Below are 24,184 nucleotides of genomic sequence, written 5' to 3' on the forward strand. Positions count from 1 at the left end.
CTGTTTTTTCCCCCTCTTACCCTGTCTCCTGTATTTTGTAAGCAAAGTAAACAAGTGCTAGGTTAGAGCATCCTGCACAAGTGAGATACTAAGGGAAGCCTGCCCCTTCAGTATCTCCTTTATCCCTCGGGAGGGAGCATCAGTACAGCCCAGAAATCCCTCAGCCTACCTCGAGTCAGCCCTTTCTTTGTCAGTACTACAAAGGATTCCCTTCCTCCGCCTAAGTTTCTTATCTCCTCCCTTCTCACTCTTAGCTATAAGGTTTCCCTAAATTCACAGGAAAAAAGCAACTCCCCAAACCTATGGCGTTATTACCATCGGCACTGATGATTTACTCCTCGCCTTTTTCAGAGAAAGGCATCTCTCATCCTGTCCAAGGTTAGCACTCCCTCCTCTGCCTTGGGAATCCATCTCCTGCACACTCCATTGATCATGCCTTCTGTCTCTCAAACACTCAATCACTCTTCCTTCGTTGGCTCTTTCTCTGAATTATATAAGCATGTCCAAATCTCTCCCACCTCAGCCCCACAAACTCCTTCTAAGGACCATCCAGTGTTTTTCCTTTTTTTTTTTGAGAGAGGGACTAGCTTACACCCACTTCCTGATTCTCATCACTCCTACATTCTTGAATCCACTTCAATCTGCTCTCCAGCACCACGCCACTGAAATGACATTGTCTAAGCCAACCAGTTGTCCTTACTCTCGAGACCCAAGAGCAGCTCTTCTTTTCTTGTTCATTTTGAGGTGACATTTTGATTGGGTAGCCTTCTACTCAATGGCTCCTTGTTAGGGAGAAGGAATACCGCAAAGCCATCTGCTGGAAATGATGTGGATGGAAGCCAGAATGGGGGGTAGAGAATTGAGAGGAGTGATGGTGTTAGGTGTGGTTAGAACAGCCACTAAGAAGAATAGTTGGGGTCTGTACAAGGACAAGGAAAACACTTGGTAAGCAGCTGTAAAGGCCCAGCAATGACTGGAGACTATTCACTGTTTTTATTGGCACCAGGCGCCATTGCCCTGTGATATTTCCTCCCAGCAGTGGTCATGGGAAAGAAAAAGTAGATGGTGGCATCGATCTAGGTTTTGGTCTTTGCAGGCAGGGTGCTGTGGAAGGGTGATGGAGGGGAGAGGCAGGGGAGGCAGGGGGGCTGGAGGGAAAGAGCCCATCAAGAAGGCTGGTAAGAGGGTCCAGGCTAAGCAAATAGGAACTTGTATCCCCATTTGACGAGGGGAGGAGAGTGCCGGTCACAGAACCAGCAAACAGAGGGAAACATGGTCCTCTAACCCCAGCCCAGGCCTCCTTCTGGGAACCAGTGGGTACTCAGCACAGCATTAACCTTGGGGCTCACTGCCTTAGAATGAAGATGCTTAAGTGGTGGGAGGAGAGTCACGTTCCTAAGGCCAGTGAGGCCCTGATCCCTGAGAAACCAGAGATGCTGGAGGAGCCGAAAATACCCCAGGAGTCTGCAGCTGAACCCTCGCCCGCTTCTGTAGCAGGTAAGTCCCTGGGCTGGGCTGCTGCACTCAGAGGCCCCTGGAGGGCGCTGGTTAGAAAGAAGGACTTCCAGGATCCCTGGAGTTGGAAACCACATCGCTAGCACCAGAGCCCAGAGGGTCTACACTCAGGGAGAACAGGCCAGCTTATTTTGATGTGTGGGCACCAGCAGGGATAGCCAGGGCTCAGCCTTGTCTGAGCATCTGTCTGCTTCTTCAAGCTGAGGTCCCCTTCCAGCAGCTGATCCCCTCTGTGCCGCAGATGGTGATGACCCTAGAGGGTGCCAGCCCAGCCCCAGACCCGTGGAGGAGGCAGGCTCACCCACTAGCAGCCACCACCTTGCCAGGAAAGGACAGTAAAATCTAGAAGGGGGGTGTGAGCCTTCTTGCACGGCCAGAACAAAGCACCACAGCCTGGTGAGCTTAAACAACAGGAAAATTTTTCTTCACCATCCTGGAACCTATGAGTCCAAGATCAAGGCGTGGGCATAGCCGAGTCCTCCTGAGGCCTCTCTCCTGGCTTGCAGACAGCCATCTTCCCCTCTGCGTGCTCACGTGGCCATCTCTCTGTGCATGGGTGTGTCCTAATCTCCTCTTAATGAGGACACCAGTCCTACTGGACGAGGGCCCACCCATGTGGCCTCATTTTACCTTAATTATCTCTTTAAAGGCCCTGTCTCCAAAAGCAACTCTGAGGCGCTGAGGGTTAGTGCTTCAACGTACTGAGCAGGGTGGGGAGAAGGGACACAGTTCAGCCCGTGAAGGAGGCTTCAAGGAGCCAGTTGGGTCCCTCTGTTTGTGGGAGACGTAGAGAGGGGAACGGGCTTGCCCACAGCAGAGGGAACCCAGGATCTGGTTCTCGCACAGTCTACGGCTCGTGAGAGAGAAAGAAGACCGAGGAAGTACAGACTCCAGGGCAGATGAAGAACATGGCTCACAGCTGCCAAGACCCAGCAGCCGCAGGGCAGGAGCAGCGGCTGCATCTCAGGTCCTGTGAGCAGAGGCCCCACTCCGCACTTGCGTTCACTGGACAGACATGCCTGAGGCCTCCCGTCAGGCCCTGGGGACAAGCCTTCTCCCTGCCCTGGAGGAGCAAGGTCTGGGCCGGCCTCTGTCACCCAGGGTGCACCCAGGAGCACAGGTGAAACACTGGAGCAACCTACTGTGGCAGCAACCACATGCCACCCTGTGGACCGGACTGACAGTGACCACCGCAACCAAGTCCAGCCCCAGGATTCTGCAGAGACACAGAGACCCGCAGAAGTGAGACCCTAAAGGTCTCTCTCTGCAGGGACACTGGGGATCCTCCCCACCCCCTACACGGCAGATGGGGAAACAGACTCACAGCTCCCCAGGCCACACAGCAAGACCATGCCCTGCTCAGGACACCTGGGTCCCAGGGCCCTGGGGCTCTGGAGCAGCTGTCCCACTCGCTGGTCACTTTCCCCTGAGCTAATGAGGCTCCAGCGCAGAGGTGGCAAACTCAAGGCCGCAAAAACCAGACAGGTAACAAAACAAACAAAACCAGTGCCTGGGGCCCTGTGGGGGGGGGAGGGGGAGGGGGCATGCGGCGGGCAGGCAAGGGGGTGCCCTCTGCCCAAAGGGGCGCTTGGCAGCAGACATCTCCATCCCATGCCTCCCCCCATCCTCCCACACAGAGCAGGAATGACATCTCTATCGCCAGATCTTCTGATTTTTTTTTCCCCCTCAGAGGAATCCAGAGATCCAGGTTTCAGAGATACATTTCTGGATCCTGGATCCAAATATGTTAGCAATCAAAAAACCAGCGTGGGGACTTCCTTGGCTGTTCAGTGGTTAAGATTCTGGGCTTCCACTGCCAGGGGCACTGGTTTGATCCCTCCTCAGGGAACTAAGATCTCACATGCTACACGACCAAATAACAATCATTAATAAAATTAAATATAAATACATTAAAAAAAACAACAATGCAAGCCCAAGAGAAGCCATAGGTGGGCCTCTCATTTGTCAATTTGATCAGAAGCACAGACGTGGAGGGGTGGGACTCCCTTTCTCTAAACCCACCGCCTGCCTCCAGAATGCCAACACCTGCAAACAGAAGCCCCAGGTGCCAGGAAGAAGCTCGGGGCTGGTGGGATGTGGACCGGCTTCAGGTGGAGATTCAGGAGGTCATTCACTCGTGCTTCCGCAAACGTCGCTGGAGGCCTCCTGTGTGCCAGGCCCTGGAGTGGGGACACGGAGATGGTTCAGATCCAGGTCCTGCCACTGGACCCGGGAGAGGTGATGGCCGTCCAGCCACGGGAAGCGACAGGATCGTCGTAAACGCGCGGCGCTGGGGGCTGGTGCGCTCCAGCCGGGGCAAGGCAAGCAGCGTGTCTTGGCAGGGGGCAGTCGACAGGGAGAAATGAGCCAGGCAAAGTGCCACCACCTGGGCCTGTGTGAGGCTCCCTGCACACAGGCCTCCACCTTTACCCAACCCACTCTTGGGAGAATCAAGAGAGGCTGAGGCCTGGCTGACTCCGCCCACCCTCTAAGAACAACGGGGTGCAGAAGCCAAAGCTGGAGTATCGCGCTGAGCATACGCAGCTTGTGACTTGCTGAAAGAGGAGGCAGGAGCCACAGACACGCTGGGCTGGCAGGCGGCTCGCTGGGGAAGGGGCGGTTTCAGTATCACCTGCACACAGCGAGTAGCGACTCAGGATTTATGGTAACTTACAGATCCCAGACGTGAGGGGGCGCGGTTGAGCCGGGACGGGGCAGTCTCCATCCCAGGGCACCTGCGAGCCCCAGATGGCAAGGTAGGAGCGCCTGTTACTCCCAAGACGACTGGGGCCAGGACACTAGGTCACTAATTGGTTCTGGCCCGACTCTATGTGGTTATTTTAAAAGGTGTCCAGGGAAAAACAAAGCGTGAACTTACAGCGAGCAGCCTACACTCAAGTCCTTATCTAACGTTCAGACTCCGGATGTGAGCAGGGTTATCATAACGGTAAAATGGCCAGGCGGCAGCTGGGGAAAACAAAATTGTTTTCCTCAAAAGTTGTTTTTCTCATCTTAAGAACATACGTGGCAACACCCTTGAGCTGGACTTCACAGACCCCATACCCCACCAGTTAGGGCATCGTGGAGACATGGAGATCAAGTTCAGGAAAAGTGGGATGTTCCCATGAGCAGGTGGCATGGTGAGGAGGGCCGCAGCAGCTCCATGAATCCAGACAAGGTTGGAAAGTGGATCATCTTCCAAGAAGAGGCTATGAGGTGGACCTCTTCCTCCAAAGTCAAGGGAGAGACAGGAGAGGATGCTAAGGGGTCAGACAGACAGGGCTCCAATCCCACGCTGGGTGCCATGGGGCCAGGCACAGCCTCTCTGAACCAGGATAAGAATCAAGTGCTTAGACTGCCCTGGTGGTCCAGTGGCTAGGACTCCACACTCCCAATGCAGGGGGGACCAGGTTCAGTCCCTGGTCAGGGAACTAGATCCCACATGCTGCAACTAAGACCCTGAGCAGCCAAATAAATGTTAAAAAAAAAAAAAAAGTTAGAAGCTTGAAGTGTAGTCATGAAGTTCATGGCTTGTGGGGGCCATGAAGAGGGCCCCCAGGAGCCTACCGCTCACCACCTTCTGAGCAGACATTTGCTGATGTTCACTGGGTTTCAAGATGCACTGAAAGGATTTGGCAAAGCTGTTATACTCATAGCTACGGTTTATTAAAGCCAAAAGATAGAGATGAAAACTAACCGCGGGAAAAATAACAGACAAGGCAGAGTCCCAAAGAGGCAGGAGCCCCCAGTGGTCCTGTCCCAGCAGAGTTGGGAGTCTGTGTGATCTCCCAGCAGCAATATGTGACAACACGCACAGAGTGTCATCAACCAGGGGCTCACCTGAGCCTTGATGTTCAGGGTTTTATTGGAGGTTGGTTATGTAGCCCTTAGTTTCCAGCATCACCACCCTTCCCAGGAGGTCAAGCTGATAGCACATGACCCAAGGTGTCCTCCATAAATCACACTGCTAGCACAGAATATCTGGTGTGACCTGAGGTCCTCAGATAAACAAAGATACTCCTATCCAGACATTCCAAGGGCTTAGAGGTTCCCTCCTAGGAGCCAATAAAGAGCCAGTCCTCTGTTCGGGGTGGGCAGAGTTTGGACAACTCAGGCCTGCTGAGTTAACCCTTCACTGCACACCTGTCCTGAGGCCAGCTGGGAGTCCAGGAGATGCAGGTGAGTCAGCCCAGATGGGGACTAGAGCATCTTTCTCTGAGGGATAATGGGTCTTGGTGGTGTAGGCTGTCCAGTGCCCACCTCTGAGCCCCAGCAATGCCCTGCCATGCCCCGGGTTGATTTGGGTCCCCGTCTGGACTGGGAGAGGCCTGTCTCCTCTCCAGGTCCCTGCAGTGCTCAGCACAGAGTGTGGCACCCGGGGGCTTGGGAAAACATTTGCTAGATGAGTGACAGAAGGAAGGACTGAGAAACAGTGAGGGAGAGACAGAAGGGGAGGAGGAGAGAGAGAGCTGGATGGTGACCGTGGTGGAGGAAGACAAGGAGGCGGAGACAGGGACATAAACCAGAGACAGAAGGATGAAGGGGAGATGCCCGGAGGGAGAGAAAGAGGAGAACATGGGGAGGCAGGTTTGCATGAACCTCCTCTGTCCCTTCAGGAGGTGATGGCAGCAACTGTGACAATGATGCCAACCAGGGCAGAGTGCCTCCCACGCCCTCAGCCGTCATTCATTCAACCCAGCAGCCCTGTGCCCCAGTCACTGCGCCCCTTTCCCAGAGGAGTGAACTGAGGGCCAGAGAGGTTCAGAAGCCTCCCTGCCGTCACACAGCAGTCTTGTGAGATGGGAGCTGGTCCCCCACCCTTACCCTTGAGGATGAGGATGCTCAGGTTCAGAAAAGGGGAGGATCCTTCCCAGGGGCTCATAGCCCAAGAGGCACCTGCCCTCTCCTGGCTGCCCTGGGAGCAGACCCCATCAGGGTCCCTTCTCTTCATCTGGAGTGCAGCCCTGCCCCCAACCCTATCCATTCCTGCCCCTGCCATAGACAAATCTTGTTCTGGTGCCTGGTGTTTCCTCCCAGAGGGATGGATCTCAACTGGGAGCCAGGTTACCCTTCTCTGGGTTGTCAGGACTTCGGCAGAAGGCGTGTTACCTACATCTAGAGGGTGGGGTACCTACATGCTGCTCAACACCCTGAAACACACAGGGGTCCCCCATCACAAAGACTCACCCAGCCCCCAAATATCAGTGATACCAAGATTAAGAGAGCCTATATTCTAGGGACTTCCTCCCTGCTAGGCCAGTGGTTAAGACTTCTCCTTCCCATGCAGGGGACTCAGGTTTGATCCCTGGTCAGGGAGCTAAAGTCCCACATGCCTCATGGCCCAAAAAAAAAAAAACAAAAACAAAAAAACAACAGAAGCAATATTGTAACAAATTCAATAAAGACTTTTTAAAAATGATCCTCATTAAAAAAAAAAATTAAAAAAATGGCCTATTCTAGAAGAATAGGATACACATACAAACTTGTGTGTGTTACATTTTCGCATCATGTACTTTGTTTCCCTTTCCTTACAGAATTCTACACAGACTGGGTCATCAACCTCAGTCTTTTAACAGCTGCCCATCAATGCAGTAATGTATCAAACCAGTCTCTCATGGAGGATTTAGTTTGTCCTCTGAGCACTGCAGACAACGCTACATTGATGATTCAGTCCCTTAGCTGCTGGGCGTTTACAAGAGTACTTTTGCAGGAGAAAATTCTGGAAGTGGACTTTCAAGGTCAAGGGGTCATGTACATAGTTTTCAAGGGTAATGCCTACTTGCCCTCCATAGAAAGGGGACTGATTTCACTCTTGTCAACAACTGTCATCGCCAACCTGGTGTGTTCCTGGGTCCTTTGAACTCTGCCCATTTGATGGATGACAAGGTGGTACCTGAGGCCATCATAATTTTTATTTCGCTTGTTAGGGCTGAAATGGAGCATCTTCGATATCCCTGGGCCTTCTAAGCATCATCTTCAGGGAGCTTCATGTCTTAACTGTGAAACCCCTAGCACAAGAGTGACACTCCATGAATAATAATAAAAGTCAGTAGTCAGAACGACCATCATTTTTTAAAAAATCTACAAATAATAAATGCTGAAGAGGGTGTGGAGAAAAGAGAACACTTTCACACTATTGGGGGCGGAATGTAAACTGGGGCAGCCACCTTGGGAAGTCTGGAGATGCCTCAAAAAAGTAAAGATAGAACAACCATATATATATATATATATGAATACTACTCAGCCATAAAGAAAGAATGAAAGTTTGCCTATTGCAACAACATGGATGGACCTGGAGGGTATTGCACTTAGCGAAATAAGTCAGACAGAGAAAGACAAATATTGTGCATGTGAAGCCTAAAAAATAAAACAAACAGATGAGTATAACAAAACAGAAACAGACTCACAGATATAGAGAACAAGTGGTTCTCTAGTGGTTTCTTGTGGGAAGTAGGGGAGGGAAGAGGGGAGAGGCAAGATGGGGTGGAGGATTAAGAGATATAAATTACTGTGTATAAAAGAAATAAGGCGCAAGATTATATTGTTCAGCACAGGGAATATAACCAATATTTTATAACTTTAAATGGATATAATCTATAAAAACTTTGAATCACTATGTTGTACACTTGAAACTAATATAATATTGTAAATCAACTATACCTCAATGAAGCAAACAAAACCACAAAACCCTGCCTTAGCAAAGCTTACATTCTGGAACTGGGAGAAGGGAGTGAGGAAGGGAAGCGACTGGAAATAACAAGTGAACACATGACATAAAGGAATGGCAAAGGCCAGGGAGAAAAACAAAACCGGTGTGGCAGAGAGTGGTTGCATCGGGAGCAAGGGTTACTTTGGATAGCAGGATCAACCAAGGCTTCTTAAGGGTGAGACCTGAATGATAAGAAAGAGTCTTGTGCCAATTTGATGAGAAGAGCCTTTCAGCAGAGGAAAGAGCAAGTGCAAAGGCCCTGGGGTTGGTAGGAGATGGTTGGGCTTGTTCAAGCAGCAGAATGAATGGCAGAGCAGTTGGAGCTGAGTGAGCGAGTGAGGCAGGGCAGTAGCATCAGGCGGTTTGCGTGTTCTGTGCTTGTTGATCTGAGGGTGGAGACAGAGGTGGAGGCCAGGAGACCAGGGCATTGGCTGCTGCCATCAGAGCAGCCATCCAGGGGAGAGGTGACAGCTCAGAGCAGGGCAGAGTGGGGAGAAGAGGACACAGCAGAGATCCATTTTGGAGGCCGAGCCAGCTGCTTCTGCAAACAGAGTGGATGTGGGGGGATCAGGGAGGAACAGAGGACTGGAAGGTTCCTGGGAGAAGAGAATGGCAACCCACTCCAGTATTCTTGCCTGGAGAACTGGGATTGGACACGACTGAGCGATTTACACTTTCACTTTTCCTGCTTTTGCGGTAAAATGGCCCCTAGAGGGTGACTTCAGTAACTCCTGCCTCCAAGTGCCCCAGACAGGCAGTAGGCTCAGGGGTAGTTCTCTTGCCTCAGAGCCTGTAGGGAGGACAGGGACCAGGACACCTCATCTGGTGGACAGGAGAGAGGGCTGCACCTAGTAAATGGATGCATAGTGGAACCAGGAGGAAAGCACTAACTACAGGCTGTTGGGGCACCAGGGAGAGCTGGCACCTCCCAGGATCTCTCTCGTTCTTCTCAGTAACCTTGAGATATAGAGATGATTCCATCTCACAGGGAAGACACCAAGATTCTGGGAAGAGAAGGGACTGGTCCAAGGTCATACAGCCAAGGAAGTGAAGAAATGAGCAGTGGGGCTTTTTCATCCCTAAACCCTGAATCACCACCTCCCAAGGTCAGGTCCCCCAGTCTCTCCCCATTCCCTTGTTATCCTGGGAATGAGGGATGGGGAGAAGGGTGGGGAACCAAAGGAGATTTCACCCCAGAGTAACTGTTATTCATGAAAGTAGACAGAGAAGCAGAACTCTGTCCCACAAGAAGACGGGGACTGGGGGTCCAATTCCTGGGCCTGGGGGCCCTGATGACTAGGGGACCAGATTCCAGGGTCTGAGGGGCCTGGGAGCCGGGACTGCTGAGGGGCTAGGAGAGAAGGGGGCTGGGGATCAGAATTCCTGGATCTGGGTGGGGGAGGGCACTGGGGACTCTGGGTCCTGGGTCTAGGGGAAGGGAGACTGGGGGAGCAGACTCCTGGGTCTGGAGGGGTTGGGTGCTGGCACTCCTGGGGCTGGGGCCAGGATTTCTGGGTCTGAGTTGGAGAGGGCTTTGGGGGGCTCTGGTTCCTGGCTATGGGGGGCAGTGAGGACTGGGGAACCAGACTTCAGGGTCTGGGGGTGCTGGGAGCCCGGACTCCTGGGGCTATGGGAGAAGGAGGCTGGGGACCAGAATTCCTGGGTCTGGGTGCTGGAGGGCACTGGGGACTCTGGTTCCTGGGTCTAGGGGCAGCGAGGACCGGGGGACCAGTCTCCAGGTTCTGGGGAGCCGGGATTTCTGGGTCTGCGGGAGGAGGAGGCTGGGGCCTGAAGCAGGAGGAAGGTAGCCTCCAGGGAGAGTGTCCCGGCCCGGGGTCCTAGGGATCCGAGGCGGGGATGCCGCGGGGACGGCCGGGGCTGGAGGGGGTAGGGGCCGGGCCGCAGTAACAAAGGCCTCTCCCTCCAACAAGCGCCCCCCCCCTCGGCCCCGCCTCCCCGGCCCCCCGCCTGCCCTGATTGGTCGGCCTTCCTGCCCGTCAGCGCCGCCCCCTCCCCGGGTCTGCAGCAGCTCCGGCCGCCTCGTCGCGCCCCCCCAGCCCCCTCCCCCCGCCCCCGCCGCCCCCCGGGCCGGTGCAGCCGCAGGCGGGGTCCCCCTCCCCCTTCCCCCTCTCCCCCCAGGCCTCGCGCGCCCCGGACCGGCCCCCCTTTCCCCTCCCCCTTCGCGCCGCCGCTGCCGCGATGCCCCCCCCCGCGCCGGGGCCCGGCTCCGGCTTCTCGCCGCCGCCGCCCTGGCCGGCCTGGCCGTCATCAGCCGAGGTACCGCAGCGCCGGGGGCGGGGGGCTCGACCGGGACTTCAGGGTCCCGGGCGGGGATTGGGGGCGGGGGATAGAGCATCCCCGGGCGGGGAGGAGGAGGCCCCCGGACGCCGAGGTCTGGGCCGGGGGGGCGGGGGCAGCATCCTCTGGCTGGGAGAGGGGTCCTCAGACGTCTGGCTCCATGCCCGGGGGCAGGGGTCCGCGTCCTGGGGCCCGAGCCTGGGCCTAGGGGCGGAGGTCTGCTTCTCCCGGTCGGCGAGAGGGTCGCGGACACCTGGTCCCGGCCTGGGGGCGGGAGTCTGCGGCTCGGGATCGTGGTGGGGAAATCTGACGCTAAGTAAGGGTCCCCGGGCAGGATCTCTGAACTGAGTTGGTGGGGGGTAGGCAGAAAGATGCCCCGTCGGGGGTCTTCATCTCTGCCTGCGAGGGTCCCCTGGGGGTCCCGGCCTGCGGGCTAGGGTAGGCGTTTCAGGGGGAAGGTTGAGGGGATGATGTCTTCCCAGGTTCCCAGGGTCAGTAAGAGATGGGGGCAGGGGTGTCCAGAGACCTCCGTCCCGGGCGGCAAAAGAAGGGGGTGGGGCTGGTCTCTCAGCTGGGAAAGGACAGAAATTCCCCAGCTGGGTCGTCTAGGTTGGGAGAAAGTGTTAGTATTTGGAGGGTTACATTTATGTGTAAGGGGAGATGGGGCTGGAGATCCAAGAAGTTGGGGTGCTGGGCTGGGGACTCCAGATGTGGAAAGCCCTGGCTGAATATTTGGGTTTGGGGCAGGACAGAGAGTGACTGAGGACCGCGGGAAGGGAAGGGTTAACCCGGGGTCAAGGATTAGTATCAGTCTTCCTAGTTGAGGCGAGGCGGGGGGCGGGGAGCGGGGGCGGGCTGGGGGCTGGTCTTTTGTAGAGCTGGAAGGGAAGAATGGTAGGGGAGAGGCTGGGGGGGCGGTGGTGAACTTGGCAGTCTCTGTTTAGAAGATGTATAGCTGGACCTTGTATCTCCCGGCAGGCAGGCGACCTGGGGGTGGTCCAAGAGATGACCCCCTAAGGAGGGGAGGGGAGAGCTAGGAGGCTGGAGGCAGGGCCCGGGGTTCATTTAGTGCTTCTGGAGAATCACCCTCAGGCCCTGCCCTGACCCAGAATCACAGAGGCAGGGACACACAGTCGGGAACATCCTAGAACCTCCGACAGTCTCCGCGAGACAGCTGCGAGACAGCGGCTCTCCGGCTCCCACCCACACAACGCCCGTCAGGCACAGCCACATAAACACCCGTCACCCCGTCCGACCCGGAGCCGCACCTGCAGACAGCCGGAGTCACACGGGATGCTGGCGGCTGGGGCGGGGCGGGGCTCACCCCCTCCCTGGTGCAAAGCGTCTGGGTGCCCCTCCCACCTGGCCCGTCTGAATCCCTGTCTGACTTTCTGCCTGCCTGTCTGTGTCTCTCTGTCTCTGTCGCTTGTCTCTCTCGGTCTCTCTCACGTCTCGGCCATTTCTGGAGGCTTCCTGGCTTGGGGTGACATCCCGTTGGTCTCCGTGGCTGGGTTGCTGGCTCTCCATCGCTGCTGGGTTCAGCACAATTCCACACCTGGCCCGCTCGGCCTCTGGAACTGCTTGTCCCCGTCACACCCTGTGTGTGTCTCTCTGTCTCTTTCCAGCCCCTCACCTGGTGCCTTGATCCTCATCCACTTCTGGGAACTCATGTCCCATCCCGGGTCACTCATTCCCCTCCTTGTCCTTTGAAATGTCTCTGACCTTCTCCCTTCACCTCTCCACTTTCCTCTCTCTTTTCCTTTACTCTCAAGATCACTTTCCATTTGCCTTCTACTTTGACTCTTCAGAACCCTAGAAATAACTGTTGTTCACACGTGCAGGGCTGGGAGCTCAGTGGAACCAGGAGATGGTCTGTGACCTAGGTCAAGTCCATTCCCACCTCTGGGCCGTTTGTTCCCTACCAGGGACTTCAACAAGAGGGACAGAGGGCAGAGTGGCTGGCAGGTGAGCTGAGATAGGATTAGAGGGTTGGAAAGACAGCCCCACCTACCCACCACTGCTTGACGGCTGAGGCTGAGAAAAAGCCAGTGGAAGTCACGCCAGATTGCATCTCCTCCTCTCTTTTATTCATTTGATGGTTTCCAGATTACAGGAGGAGAGCATACCAGTGAGCCATCCACTACAAGAATGCATAAAAGCAAACCCCGCCACGTCCCCACCCCTGCCATGTTCCAGTCTCAAGAGAGAGCCAGGGTCCTCAGCCTCCCCAGTAGCCTCTCACTTGCACGGTCAGACAGGCAGAGTTCAGCGTCTGTAAAGGATTGGTTAGTTTGATGATGTTTCTCCCAAGATAGAAACAAAGTAAAGCCATTTCTCTGCAACTGGCTTTTTTCCACTCAACTCTTCCTCCCTGGCATCTGTAGATATTGCTCTATCTTTACTTTTTTCCCCTCTAAATTCTTTATGCCAACATACACACACATCCACACATCCACTTAGAAAAGTAGCTGCAGCTGGTGATTTGGGGGTGGTTCCTTTGGCGTATTAAATGAAGCAGGGGAAGGGTGAACACAGGCTGCGGACCCTTCTCTAGGGGGTCCCCCAAGCACCCAGTTTGTCTAGACTGTGGGCGCTGCCTTGTTAGCTCATTTAACACATATTTACTAGGTACACAGACACTGTTCTAAACACTGGGGATCTATAAGCACAGCAGTGGAGTCCCTGACCTCCTGGAGCGTACATCCTAGTGGGATGGAGAGAGATCCACCAACTAAAACCAAACCTACAAAGTAAACAGGTGATTTTAGAGCGTGATGAGCACAGAGGAAATGAGCATGACTCGGCAGGCAGACGAGTTGGCCTTGGGAGCTCAGGTAACATCTGAGCCGCTGAGTGGAGTTCAGACTGAAAGGAGGGGAGGAGTCAGCCTTGGAAAGATTCCTTGGGAACAGCAGAAGCAAAGGCCCTGCAGTGGGAAAGTGAAAGTGAAAGTCGCTCAGTTGTGTCCGATTCTTTGTGACCCCATGGACTATACAGTCTATGGAATTCTCCAGGCCAGAATACTGGAGTGGATAGCCTTTCCCTTCTCTAGGGAATCTTCCCAACCCAGGGTTCGAACCCAGGTCTCCTGCATTGCAGGCGGATTCTTTACCAGCTGAGCCACAAGGTACCAGTGGAAAGAAACGGCCAGCACATGGAAAGTTCCAGGGCTCAAGGCTCAGCCTAAAGACACTGGACATCAGTGATAAGGAAGATTTGGGAGGTCAGCCAGGAGGGAGAGGGGTCTGGGGGCTCTTCAGTGGCAGTTAGACTAGCCTTTTCTTGGGCTTCCCAGGTGGCTCAGTGGGTAAAGAACCCACCTGCCAATGCAGGAGACTTAAGAAACACTGGTTCAATCCCTGGTTCGGGAAGATTCCCTGGAGGAAGGCATGGCTATCCACTGCAGTATTCTTGCCTGGAGAATCCCATGGACAGAGGAGCCTGGCGGGCTACAGTCCCTAGGGTTGCAAAGAGTTGGACATGACTGAAGCGACCTAGCACAGCACAGCACAGCACATGAGAGTCACCTGTCTGGAATGGCAGAGACCCACATGGTCCCTCCCATCACAATTGGATCCACCGCCAGGCTGCTCCCTGCCCCATAACCATCCCACCAGCCAACACAAGTAGAGCTGTTTGCAGGTGCTTAACTAGCAGAAACCTGCTTGGGTGACCTTTCATCCTCTCCCCCTCAAGCCAGTGAGTGAGGCATGATGATGGTCCCCTGATGGGCCCCATTTAGAGGTGGGAAAACTGAGTCCCTGGTATAGGAAGTAACTTGTGCAGCTAGGTGGTGCAGCTGGGATTTGAACCTAGGCAGCCAGGCTCCCCAGTCCATTCATTTAGCAGGCTGGTTATGCTTGCTTAGTAGTAGCAGAACAGATGCTGAGTCCCAGACTCAGGGGTGGGTGCTGGGCATAGAGCAACCTACAACCCAGAACCGCCCTGCCCTCCCCCACCCCCAGGGGACCGACACTGAACCTGGGATAGCAGTAGATGTTTCTTTAAAAAGAAGGTGCTGTTAAGAGCAGCAAGCATTTCTGCCTGCTAAGCGCTGAGTTAAACAATTTGCTTGCATGTTCTCATGGAATCCCTGACAAAAAGCCTGCTGAGGGAAGAAATACCATTTTTCTCCTTTCTACAGTTGAGGAAACTGAGGCTCAGACTGGTCGGGGGTCATCCAGTCAGGAAACGATGGGACAGATATTTGATCTATCAGCCCAGGCTCCTCAGGGCTTTCTTATCCAATCTCTAGAGATATCCAGCCCCCCTACCAACAGTTCTCTAAGTCCAATTCGGGGGAGGCCTTCAGAGAACTCCTGGTCAGGAAGGGAAAACACCTGGATGCTGTAACAGCTGAATCAGAGGGTACTCAATAGAGACAGTGGGAACTGTCCACCTTGTATAGTCAGGGAAGTACTTCTGGAGGAGGGGGCATTTGAGCTGGGGTTTTGAAGAATGCATAAGAGTTCAAGAGTTGGCACAGCATGTTGCAGGCATCCATTTACATTCACTCATTCAACAAATTTTTCCCAAGGCCTTCCAGGCCAGGCCTGGTGCTGGGAGATCCTGGGGACACAAACCTGAATCAGAGTCAGGCTCTGCCCTCAAGAAACTTATAGTCTGATAGGGGAGAGAGACACAGACAGTCACCACAGTGTGATCTGAGCTCTAAGGGAGGTAGTGCAGGCATTGTGGGAAAACAAAAGAGGACTAGAAAGAGTAGGGATTCAGTATTTTCCAAGCAGAATTCCTACAGAGGGGACCTCATGTGCACTGGCTTATTTATTTAGCTATTAAACATGTCTTGAGGCCGCCTATGGGTCAGACTGTGCGTAGGGTGATGCTACAGGTGAGGAGCCCAGGCCTCACCCTGAGAGGCTCCCATCTGGTGAGGAAAGCAGAGCGAGACAGTCCAAGTGATTGAGACTAAGAGGGAGGGACAGTGAATGGGACTCAGCAGATGGTGGGGCCGGGCCCAGCGACAGACAGGGTGGTGGGATGGCTAACCTGACCCTCTCCTCCATTTACTGACACACAGAGAGGGGAAGGGACTTACTCAAGGTCACACAGCACACAGGGTCCTCCTGAGCCTGGAGTCTGGGAACTGCAAGAGACAGACAGGCAGACATCCAAATTTATAGACACACAGACCAGGCATACAAGACCCACTTGAGATAACTTCATCACTCATCTCCTGAGACCGCCCTCAGCCAGGGCCCAGCTGGGCGTGCTGGGGACGCAGATGGTCTGAGCCGGGCCTTGCCCTGGAGGAGCAGGTGGAGGAGGCAGACGCCTCTGATACACGGAGCCCTGGGAAAAGAGCGAGAGGCTGTGTGGGCTCGGATGGGCCATCTCTCCTCCGAGAGGCCCCATATACCAGGTGCCTGGAGAAGGAGAAGCATTTTGATGGGGAATAGTGGGAGGGAGAGAGGGGGAAGAAAAATGGGGAATGCAGACTTGGGTCGCACTAGGGGAGGGGAGGCAGGAGACAGAGATGTCAGGGCCCTGGATGCCAGGCTGAGGGGCGGGGACTTTGTCCTGGAGGCCCTCTGAGCGTTGGAAAGATCCCTCTGGCAAACAGTGTGTGTGTGTCTGTCTGTCTGTTTCTCTGTCTCCTGGGACATGTGATTAAGATCCTGCCCTCTCCTGTGAGGTCCACACCCTACCCCAGGGCCCGAGGCTGAGCTCAGGTGCCCTTGGTTCTACCCTGAGGTTTCGGGGGCACCTTGGACAGCTCCTTCTTCAATCCCCCCGGCCTGGGGCAGGCCTCCTTGAACCTGGGACAGTTGCTATCAGAGGGCTGGGGAAGTGGCCGGCGGGGAGGGCAGGGTGATTTTGGCTCCCAGGAGGCATCTAAAGACGGCAGCATTTTTGGTTAGGGTGAGGGAGCTCCTGGCATCTGGGGGGTCAAAGCCAGGATGCCCTTAAACATTCTACACTGCATAGGACGGCCCCACGATGAAGAATCATCCGGCCCCCAATGTCAACGGTGCTGAAATGGTGCAAGCTTGGTCTGGGATGTGTGTGCCCAGGAGTGTGACAGATCTATGGGGTGTGCATATGCGTGTGTGTGTGTGCATGGCTGTGTGTGATCTGATTGTAGGTGACAGCATGGCTGTATGTGCCCAACTCTTGGCCCAGGGCAGTTGCTTTGTATTTGAGAGCCTCCGTCCATGTGTCACTGTTTCAGGCTGTAGCTTCATGCATGACTGTCCAGGGTCGGGGGTGGGGATGAGCATAGCCCTCCAGCTGGGAGGTCACTGTGACCGATGAAGCGTGTGTGTGTGTGTGTGTGTGTGTGTGTGTGTGTGTGAGAGAGAGAGAGAGAGAGAGAGAGAGAGAGTCTTTGGGCAGGGCTGTAACTGTGTGTAGACTTGGCACCTGCGTGTGTTGGGCTACATGTGTGTAACCGTGTGCATCTGGTTATGTCTGGGGGGGCTGGTCAGGGTGTCGTGGCTGGTGGCTGACTGGCGTGCTTCTGGGAAAGAGCTGTCTCTTCTAACTGACCTTCTCCTGGGGGTGTGTCCCGGGCTGTGTGCCTCAGCCTAAGTGTGTATGCCTCTGTCCCTCAGCGGACCCACTTGTCGTGGGTGGGACTTTTTCCTGTCCCTGGGGCTGACTCTTTCCTGGGCCCTGGTGACTGTGTGTGTGTGTCTGTCTGTCCCCTGGCTGCCCCTTCCTCTTCCTAGGGCTGTCCTGGCACATCCTCTCCGCCAGGCTTAGGGCTGGTGAGTCCCTTCCCTCTCTCCAGGGCTCACCAAATGACCAGAGCAGCTCCAGCGCGGGTGAGCTGGGGGTGAGGGCTGCAGGACCCAGGCCCCAAATCCCGGGGCCTGGTGAGCCCACCGCCCTGGCTCTGCCCCAGCTGCGTCCAGAGGGGCTGCAGATGGAGAGGGCCTCCGGGAGTCATCGGGGTGGTGCGGGCAATTAATTCATCAGATTAATCAGTTCCTCATTCTGGGGCGGGTGCCGGGGCAGCCCTGAGCTGGGCAGAGCCTCCCCTGGTGTCCAAGGTCACCCAGCCTCTTCCTCTCCCCCTCCTGGTGCTGTCTCCATCCGCTGCCTCCGCGGGCCCAGCCCCCACTCCCTGGCCCCGGTCCAGCCTCTGGCCACAGTCCACGGAGAGATGAATGGGTGGGGGCGGGGGTTCTGCTAAGCGCCGGGGCACTGGAGCGGGCAGGCAGGAGTGGGCATGCGCCTGCCAGAGTGCCCCGCTGGGCCCGGGCACATGGGGCAGTCTGTGTGCTCACGGGGATCGCTACACCACGCCAGAGGGCGTCCCGGGTGTCTGTGATAGATGTGTGTCCGTGGACATTCGCACACACCCGTGTTTGTGTGTGTGCTGGCGTTTGTGTGTCTGAGTGTCTGTGTGCACACGTGTGGGTGTTGAGTATCTGCCTGTAGCCTGTCTTTCCGTGTATTTCTGAGTTAATGTGTGTACCTGTCTGTTACATCTGTACATACATCTGTGTATATGAGTATGTACTGGTGGGTCTGTGAATATGTATGTGCCTCTGTGTATGTGGATATGTGTGTGTGTGTACTCTTGAATCTGTGTGTGTTCACTTGAACATGTATGTGTGTGCCATGTTTACACATGTCTGTGTGTGCACAGCTTTGTGTGTCTCTACCTGCACATGTGCATTTCTGTGTTTATGAGTGTGCATGTGTCTCTGTGTGTGCACACATCTGTACACAGCATCTGTGAGTGTATACTTGAGCTTTGATGTACGTGTGTCTGTGTGCATATACATGTGTTTATGTGCTGTGATTATGTTGTCCCAGTGTCTTGGGAGGTGTGTAGGTTTGTGAGTCCCAGCCTGTCTGGGTCAGCATGGGCATGTGGGAAGGTACGTTGCGTGTGTCTGTGGTGAGGGTCTCTGGAAACATCAATGAATATGTGTGCCAGTGGGTGTGAGAAGTGTGTGTCTGCCAGGGTGTGTGTGTGTGTGTGTGTGTACACATGTGCACGGTCCTGCCCAGCTGAGCTACCCTCCCTTCCGCAGGACTGCTGTCTCAGAGTCTGGAGTTCAGCTCTCCTGCTGACAACTACACGGTGTGTGAAGGCGACAACGCCACACTCAGGTAGGGGGACGCAGAAGTGCTGCCCCTTCGCCCTCCTTAGAGGGGAACTGTCCTGACCCGCAGGCTCCACCCATACCTCCCCCCTCATCGGGACAGAGGCCATCAGGGCCCAGACTCTGGGCCCGGCTCCACCCTGGGCCTCAGTGTGCCCATCTGTCAAATGGGTGGAGGAGCAGTGACCACCACCTGGGTTGTTGGAGGATGCAAGAGTCTGTACATACACCCCGGGGGCTTCCCTGGTGGCTCAGTGGTAAAGAAACCACCTGCCAATTCAGGAGACCCGGGTTCAATCCCTGGGTCTGGAAGATCCCCTGGAGAAGGGAATGGCAACCTGCTCCAGTATCCTTACCTGGGAAATTCCACGGATGGAAGAGCCTGGCAGGCTGCAGTCCATGAAGTCACGAAAAAGTCAGACACCACTTAGGAACTAAACAACAACAACACACGCTGAGCTTAGAGAGCTTAGCACACTGACTGTTTAATGAGAACTGGTGTTACCCTCCCCCAGCTCTCTGCCCTCCTGTGGGTCTGTCCCCCCATCTCTGTCCCTCTCTCTGAGTATCTGTCCGCCTCTCTCTGGGTCCCTTGTCATTCTGTATCTCTGTCCTTCTCCCCCGGGGTGTCTGTCCCCCTCTTTTTGGGTCTCTGACACACAGCAGTCACTCAGTAACCATCAGCTGTCATCCCATTGTGCACCTGGGCTCACAACTATCCCTCTCTGAGGCTGTTTGCCCACCTGTAAAGTGGGTGCAGTCACAGCTGCCTCCCAGGACTGCTGTGGGAACTGGAGATGCAGCGAGCCTTCCTCTCTCCACCTCCAAGCCCCCTTGACAGGGGGGACCCTGGAGGGCCAGGCGGGGATGGGGGAGAGAAGAACTGCCCTCCCCTCGTCCTCCCCTCCAGCTGCTTCATTGACGAGCATGTGACCCGAGTAGCCTGGCTGAACCGCTCCAACATCCTGTATGCGGGCAACGACCGCTGGACCAGTGACCCAAGGGTGCGGCTGCTCACCAACACTCCGGAAGAGTTCTCCATCCTCATCACCCAGGTGGGGCTGGGCGACGAGGGCCTCTACACCTGCTCCTTCCAGACCCGCCACCAGCCGTACACCACTCAGGTCTACCTCATCGTCCACGGTGAGCCCTCTGCCGGTGCCCTGGCGGGGGAGGGGGGAGCCTGGGATGGGCGCTGGGAAGAGGGGACACTCGTGTCCTCGTCAATCCCAGGGACACCCGGGGAAGACAGACACACTCCCTGCCCTCACGGATTCCAGCCAGGCAGAGGAAGAGAAAGTCAGAGACAACCTCCAGGGCAGGAGAGATACACGGGCCGGGGGGCACTTGAAGGAAAACCCCGCGTTCGTTGGCTCAGCCCTGTTTCTTGAGCACCTGCTGCGTGCAGGCACTGCTCCACAGGCCAGGGACAGAGAGGAGCCAGGCAGGCTGGCCCTGCCTTTCTGGAGGTGTCTCTCCGAGGAGAGGCAGTTTCCCAGACATCACGTCTGAGCTGAGACCTTCAGGAAAAAGAACAGCACCTGCGGAGGCTGGATGCTCAGAGCGGGAGAGGTGGGGGTGGAGAGACCCATGGCGGGGGGCTGGAGGCTGGAGAGACCCATGGCATCAGAGGTGGTCTGGAGGGCAGCAAGCACGTGGAGAGACAGAAAGCCAGGGACGGCTCAGCCCTGCTCTTGACAAGCCCTGACCTGGGAGCCAAATCCTCCGGTTCCAACCTTGCCGCTGCCACCCAGGGGCTGAGGCACCCAAAGCGAGCCGGACGATCAGACTCCTCATCTGCAAAACGGAGATGACGCTGTCATATATCAAATTCAAGACGTCATCCGTTGGAAGGGACACCTTTACTTTATTCTGCTTGCTAGAAACGGCGTGGGAGGGTAACCTGCCAGTTAAACACTGGAGTCCTTCATAAGGCCACCCTGATTGGAGAAATGTTCATAGGGGGCGGGGTCGAGGCGGGGAACGCCCCCATGTGTTAGAATTGATGAACAGAGCAACATCTCGCTTCCCTGGTGGCTCAGTTGGTAAAGAATTCGCCTGCGATGAGGGAGTCGAGTTCGATCCCTGGGTCAGGAAGATCCCCTGGAGGAGGGCATGGCAACCTACTCCAGCATTCTTGCCTGGACAATTCCATGGGCAGAGGAGCCTGGCGGGCTACAGTCCACGGGGTCACAAAGAGTCAGACAGGACTGAAGCGACTGAGCAAGAATGCATGCACCCAGAGGGGAGTAGTGAGGGTTTCATGGGTTCATTTTTGTGAAATACTTAAAACAGGGTAAGCTTACACTCAGTAGGCACCATACAAGCATTAGCTAAACAAATTAGCTGAGAATAATAGTACTAATCAATACAAATAGAGATGGGAAGGGAGGAATTCAGACCCAAAGATAGAAGATAGAAACCGCGTGAGAAGGAAGGTGGAGAGAGACTGAGAAAGTGAGGAAGACACAAGACCAGCGACTGGAGAAGGGGCCAGATCCAGAGGGGAGAGGAAACAGAGGAATTCTTACAGAGAGACAGGAATATCAGCTGAACCCCTGGGTCTGAGGGAGGAGGGGCTAGGGGTCTGGACTCCTGGTCTGAGGGAGGAGGGACCAGGCCTAGATCCTGGGTCCTGGGAACCCACAGGGCCTCTCACTGACCTTCCCTCCGGTCTGCAGTCCCTGCCCGCATCGTGAATATCTCTTCGCCCGTGACAGTGAATGAGGGGAGCAACGTGAACCTGCTTTGCCTGGCTGTGGGGCGGCCGGAGCCCACGGTCACCTGGAGGCAGCTCCGAGGTGAGGACCCCACCCTTGGCTGAAAGTCCCTTCCCCCACTCCACAGGCTGGGCCCAAAGCTCCTCATGTTCCTAGCTAGATACCCAGAACCTCCCACTCCCACCTCCTTTGATGCCCCCAGAAGCTTTGTCATGACCGGATTTACCCCTCCTACTTGGTCCTGTTATTTCTCCAATGGACCCCAGAGCCTTAGGGCCTAGCCACGTGCCCTCCCTGGCTGGGGCTGTTTCCTCCACCCACCTGCTAGATCCCAGCTTGCCCCCCATCCCCGACTCCAGCAGCCCCAGTCTCTTCCCTACCAGCTCACAGGATTCTCCTGGACTCAGACTCCCATCCACTAGATGACCGGAGCCAGGTTAGCGCCACAGCCCCTGCCCACGTTCCCGTCTCCTGTTCACATTACTGAATCTCTGCCGGATGCCTCAGGCCAGTGGTTCTCTTAGTATGGTCCCCAGACTCACAGCAGGAGCATCACCTGGAGACTTGCCAGAAAGGCATGAGTCAGAACCACCCCTCCCCCTATCACCACCACAATCTGTCCTAACAAGCCCTTCAAGTGATCCCAAGGTAGAGCTGAGAAGCACCGCGGCCCCCAAACAGAGGGATCTGAATGGGAAATTCCAGATCCTAGACATTGCACACTGTCCCCTTTACTTGGATTTCCACCTCCATTTCCCAGACCCCCAGATCCTCACTCATTGGGTCTTGGGAGACCAAATATGCCAGCCCCTAGATTTCTTGGGACCCCAGAACGCAATAACTAGGTCTCGGATCCCTGGATCCTCCCCTGCCACTTCATCTGAGCCCCACAGTTCTGGTCTTGAGTTCCTGGATCCCCGAATGCTGTGAGTCCCAAAGGGTCTTCTGAGCGGGCGCGCTGTTCTAAGACCCCCAATACCTGGATTGCTGATTCCAGTCACCAGCTCCTGATTCCCTGGGCCCCAAGGGCTAGACCCCAGAATCCTGGATCCTCCCTCGCCGGGTCTGTTTTCTGGATCTTTCTGAGCCCCAGGAGCTCCTGGCACCCTCCCCACTGGGTTCTAGTTACTAAGTCCCAGCTCCTCACTCCCTGTCCCACCGCAGCAACCCCCACCCCGCACTGACCCCGGCACTCCAGGCCCTGCGCCTGTCCGCCCCGCTGATGTTTGTCCGTGTTGTGCCCGTGTTGTCCCGTGTTAAGTGTTTGTGTCCGGCCCCGCCCCCTCCCCTCCCCTCCCCCCACAGACGGCTTCACCTCCGAAGGCGAGATCCTGGAGATTTCCGACATCCAGCGGGGCCAGGCTGGGGAATACGAGTGCGTGACTCACAACGGGGTTAACTCTGCACCGGATAGCCGCCGCGTGCTGGTCACAGTCAACTGTGAGCCGCCACCCCACCCCCACCCCGCTCCCCCTCCACCCCGCCGGCACGGGGCACAAAAGTGGGGCGGGCCCTGGGTCCCTGGGGATGAAGAGTGTGCGAAAGGAGGAAGGGGGAGGGTCCGCGGGAGGAAGGGGTCCAAGAGGAGGGGGCTCGAGAACTCCCAGGAAGGAGGAAGAAGGGGCTGGGGCAGGGAAAATTCGCTGACCCTGTCCCTCGCCAGATCCTCCAACCATCACCGACGTGACCAGCGCCCGCACGGCGGTGGGTCGGGCCGCCCTCCTCCGCTGCGAAGCCATGGCGGTGCCTCCCGCGGATTTCCAGTGGTACAAGGATGACAGACTGTGAGGATGGCACCGGGGCGGGCTGTGGTGGTGGTGGTGGTGGTGGTGGTGGGGTCCTCGGTCCTTTGGGACTCGGGGAGGGGGCAGAGAGAGCAGAGTTCTGGGTCCTGGGAACTAGGGGGTGGTGGGGGTGGTGTCCGGGTTCTAGGTATTGGGGACCTCTGGCCCCAGGGCAACTGCAGTGGCTTACTGGAAATTTAGGTCCTGGGATAATGAATGATGGAACCTGGCCTCCTCCGACTATTCAGGAAGAAGGTCTGGGGAGGGGGTGATGCTGAGACTTCTCAGCATCAGGGTTTTAGGGGACCCCACCGGCTTTAGGGTTAGGGGACCACTGGATCTGAGGTTTAGCAGGGCCTGGGAATCCCTAGAGGTTGGAGGTGAGGGTCTGGGTGCCTGGAGAGGGGCGTCGGTGGGAGTGGCCCGGGTTCCACAGGGAGTTAGAACCAGAGGCTAGGGGTCGCTGGGATGGGGGACAGAATGTAGGATCTACAGGGAATCGGGGAGTCTAATAGTCAGGGGGCTGGGCTTTTTGTCCGGAGGGGGTCCCGGCCCAGGGTCCTGCGGTCTGGTCCCTGACCCGGATCCCCGGCAGGCTGAGCAGTGGCACGGCCGAGGGCCTGAAGGTGCAGACGGAGCGCACCCGCTCAATGCTTCTCTTCGCCAACGTGAGCGCCCGGCATTACGGCAACTACACGTGCCGCGCAGCCAACCGGCTGGGAACATCCAGCGCCTCCATGCGGCTCCTGCGTGCGTCCCCCGAGGAGCGGAAGGGGCGGGGCCGGGGCTTGGGCGGGGCCGACCTGGATGGGCGTGGCCAGGGAGGTGGAGATGCAGAACCGCCCCTCGACTGACCCCGAGCTTAGGAAAGAGCCCAAGACAGGTGTTCATTGAGCACCCACTAAGGGAGGGAATTGGATGCTGGGGACACTGCAAGGCACAAAAGAGGCAAGGTCTGGTGGCTCAGACGATAAAGAATACGCCTGCAATGCAGGAGACCTGGGTTCGATCCCTGGGTTGGGAAGATTCCCCTGGAGAAGGGAATGGCTACCCACTCCAGTGTTCTTGGCTAGGAAA

The 24,184-nt window shown here is 56.0% G+C and overlaps 1 protein-coding gene across 1 annotated transcript in view; it reads left to right on the plus strand.

The window, feature by feature from the left end:
• The window catches only part of IGLON5 (IgLON family member 5), a 40,974-nt gene that overhangs the window by 13,651 nt on the left and 3,139 nt on the right, over nucleotides 1-24,184 (plus strand). Inside the window, exons 5-12 of the mRNA XM_018063200.1 lie at nucleotides 1,358-1,497; nucleotides 10,364-10,501; nucleotides 18,532-18,610; nucleotides 19,514-19,746; nucleotides 21,285-21,404; nucleotides 22,629-22,763; nucleotides 22,987-23,107; nucleotides 23,703-23,857. Of these exons, the coding sequence (XP_017918689.1) occupies nucleotides 1,358-1,497; nucleotides 10,364-10,501; nucleotides 18,532-18,610; nucleotides 19,514-19,746; nucleotides 21,285-21,404; nucleotides 22,629-22,763; nucleotides 22,987-23,107; nucleotides 23,703-23,857 (1,121 nt within the window). The remainder of the gene's footprint in view (nucleotides 1-1,357; nucleotides 1,498-10,363; nucleotides 10,502-18,531; nucleotides 18,611-19,513; nucleotides 19,747-21,284; nucleotides 21,405-22,628; nucleotides 22,764-22,986; nucleotides 23,108-23,702; nucleotides 23,858-24,184) is intronic.

This window comes from Capra hircus, chromosome 18 (genome assembly GCF_001704415.2).
Source record: "Capra hircus breed San Clemente chromosome 18, ASM170441v1, whole genome shotgun sequence".
Classification (NCBI taxonomy): domain Eukaryota; kingdom Metazoa; phylum Chordata; class Mammalia; order Artiodactyla; family Bovidae; genus Capra; species Capra hircus.